General features: G+C 66.5%; 1 protein-coding gene across 1 annotated transcript; it reads left to right on the top strand.

Annotated features, from left to right (window-relative positions):
- Positions 1-43: 43 nt before the first annotated feature.
- On the top strand, positions 44-649 carry MNEG_14368 (ATP synthase gamma chain; the record flags this gene model as incomplete). Its single annotated transcript, XM_014037159.1, has 3 exons — positions 44-93; positions 241-373; positions 608-649. The coding sequence occupies 3 exons, from the start codon at positions 44-46 to the stop codon at positions 647-649; spliced, it is 225 nt and encodes a 74-aa protein (XP_013892613.1).
- Between the last annotated feature and the right edge of the window lie 1,500 nt (positions 650-2,149).

Here is a 2,149-nt window from a genome sequence, read left to right on the forward strand (position 1 = left end):
GTTGAGGGGCGGGGGGTGCTTTGACACCCTGGTGCGTGACGTCATGTGGGGGGTGGCAGTGAGGGCGGAGGTGGTGGTGGACCTATGCCTCACGTGCGACTATGCATGGGGGTGGGCGACAGGCCGGCGCATGGAGGGCCGCCGCCCCTGCCCAAGACCCCGAGAAGTCGCTCGCATTGGCCGGCGTGCCCAGCTGACGTGCCCCGCCCCCCTTCTCTTTGCACCCCTCTCCTCTCACAGCCTGCAGGAGGCCCTGGCCAGCGAGCTGGCCGCGCGCATGACCGCCATGAACAACGCCACCGACAACGCCAGCGAGCTCAAGAAGGTTCTCACCGTGAAGTACAACAAGCAGAGGCAGAGCAAGATCACGCAGGTGGGGGTGGCAGGCGGGCTCCCTGCGGGCATGATTCCATTTGGCGTTTTCGCGCACCCGCACTTTGGGCGGGGAAAGCGGGGTCCTGGGAATCAGACTGAAATTGGAACATGATGGCGCACGCTTGCCGCCCGCCCTGCCCTCTGCAAGCTGGAGCTTATTGCCTCTTCATAATTGAATGTCGGCTCATCAACCCCCGGCTCTGCGCCGCGCTCTGACGCTGCGCTTCCGCAGGAGATCTCTGAGATCGTTGCGGGCGCCAACGCCACCTCGTAAGCGCGCACGGCCTGCCACCCATGGGCACACGATGAGGAGGAGCGGCGTTCCCCCCCCCTTACAGCAGCAGCACCCTCGCCAAAGGCCCTCTCCCGCGCAGCCGCGGCCCGCGGCGTTGCGGCGCGGCCTCGCGGCGCCGCGCAGCGGCGGCGGCGGCCGGGGGACGCCGGCGCGGGCGCAGGCGCCCCGCCTCGCCGACAGCGCCCGCGGGCGAGCGCCGGTGCCTGCCGAGAGAGAGAGCGGTTTTGAGATCTAGAGGTCTATTGATCACTGATCGCCGGTAACCCCTGTCTGCACCAGTCCGCGAGACACGGCAGCTGCGGGGTCGAAACAAATGAACATTTGGGCGCCACGTAATGGCGCGCAGGCGGCGTCATGCAGCGGGGCAGTGCGCGATCGGGGTGGGGGGCTGGGTGAACATGGGTGCCGCACAAGTTTGACTGGGAACACGTGTGCAGCGGCTCCGGGTGGAGTACTGTGATGTTGAAAGTTGTGCTGGAGCAGCTTGCCGACCCTGGACGATGGCAGGTTTGAGCGCTCGATCGTGTACGGCTGAGGGATGTGCTAGGATCAGGTGGCTGCCTGTGCAGCTGAGGGGTAGGCGCGGGCCGACGCAGTCGATCACGTGGTGGTGGGGTGCGTTGCCCCCGTACGTGGTGCCTTCTACTGCTCGATAAGTAAGCACAACAATAACGGAGTAAACATCACGCGTCGCTGTTACCCATAGATGTAGGCCACCCCACACCGTGGGCATCAACCTTTGCAATCTCACGGATCTGTCTTGGTCTGAGACTTAACGCATCACCGATCTAAAACTTGCCGTTTTGTGGAACGTAGAGGCCGCCAGCGACGCAGCGGCACGACACCCGCGGCGCCCTGGTGTGTCACAAAAAGCAGCGCGCCCCCTGGTCTACGGCGCCACCTTCTGCTGCAGGGAAGCCCCGCTGCAGCGCGGCACACTCGGGCGACCACCATACTGATAGCAACACATACCTGAGCCGGCGGCGACGCTTACCAGGCCGCACCCGACGCGCGACGCACGTCTTCGCGGCGCAGCAGGCCGCGCCCCATCTCAAGTCGCGGCCCTCCGGCGTGCCACGCCGCAGCGCGGCCGGCGATCCGCGCCGATCCCATCAGATCAGATCAGACCTGGGGGCATCTGATCAGCTCATCACGTAATGGAGCGCCTCCCAGATGATGAGGACGCGGAAGATCGCGAGTTCCTTCACGGGTTTGACCGCATAGAGCAGCGCATCGCCGCGCGCGGCGAAGCGCGGCGGCGCGTAAAGTACGTCAAAAGTGAGCGGCCCCTTAGCGTACTGCACCCCATGCAGCGGCCCCGGCCTGGGCCGAGGCATTCCCCCGGCAGCCGCATGCAGAGCGCGTCGCGAGCGGAGCGCGCCGTCGCGGCAGCAAGCGCGCACGCGCAACCGCGCGTGCCTTCCTCACACCCCACACCCCGCAACCGCCGCTGCCGCACAGTCGGGGCTGTGGCGGTGG

This window comes from Monoraphidium neglectum, assembly GCF_000611645.1.
Source record: "Monoraphidium neglectum strain SAG 48.87 unplaced genomic scaffold scaffold04436, whole genome shotgun sequence".
In the NCBI taxonomy this organism is placed as follows: Eukaryota; Viridiplantae; Chlorophyta; class Chlorophyceae; order Sphaeropleales; family Selenastraceae; genus Monoraphidium; species Monoraphidium neglectum.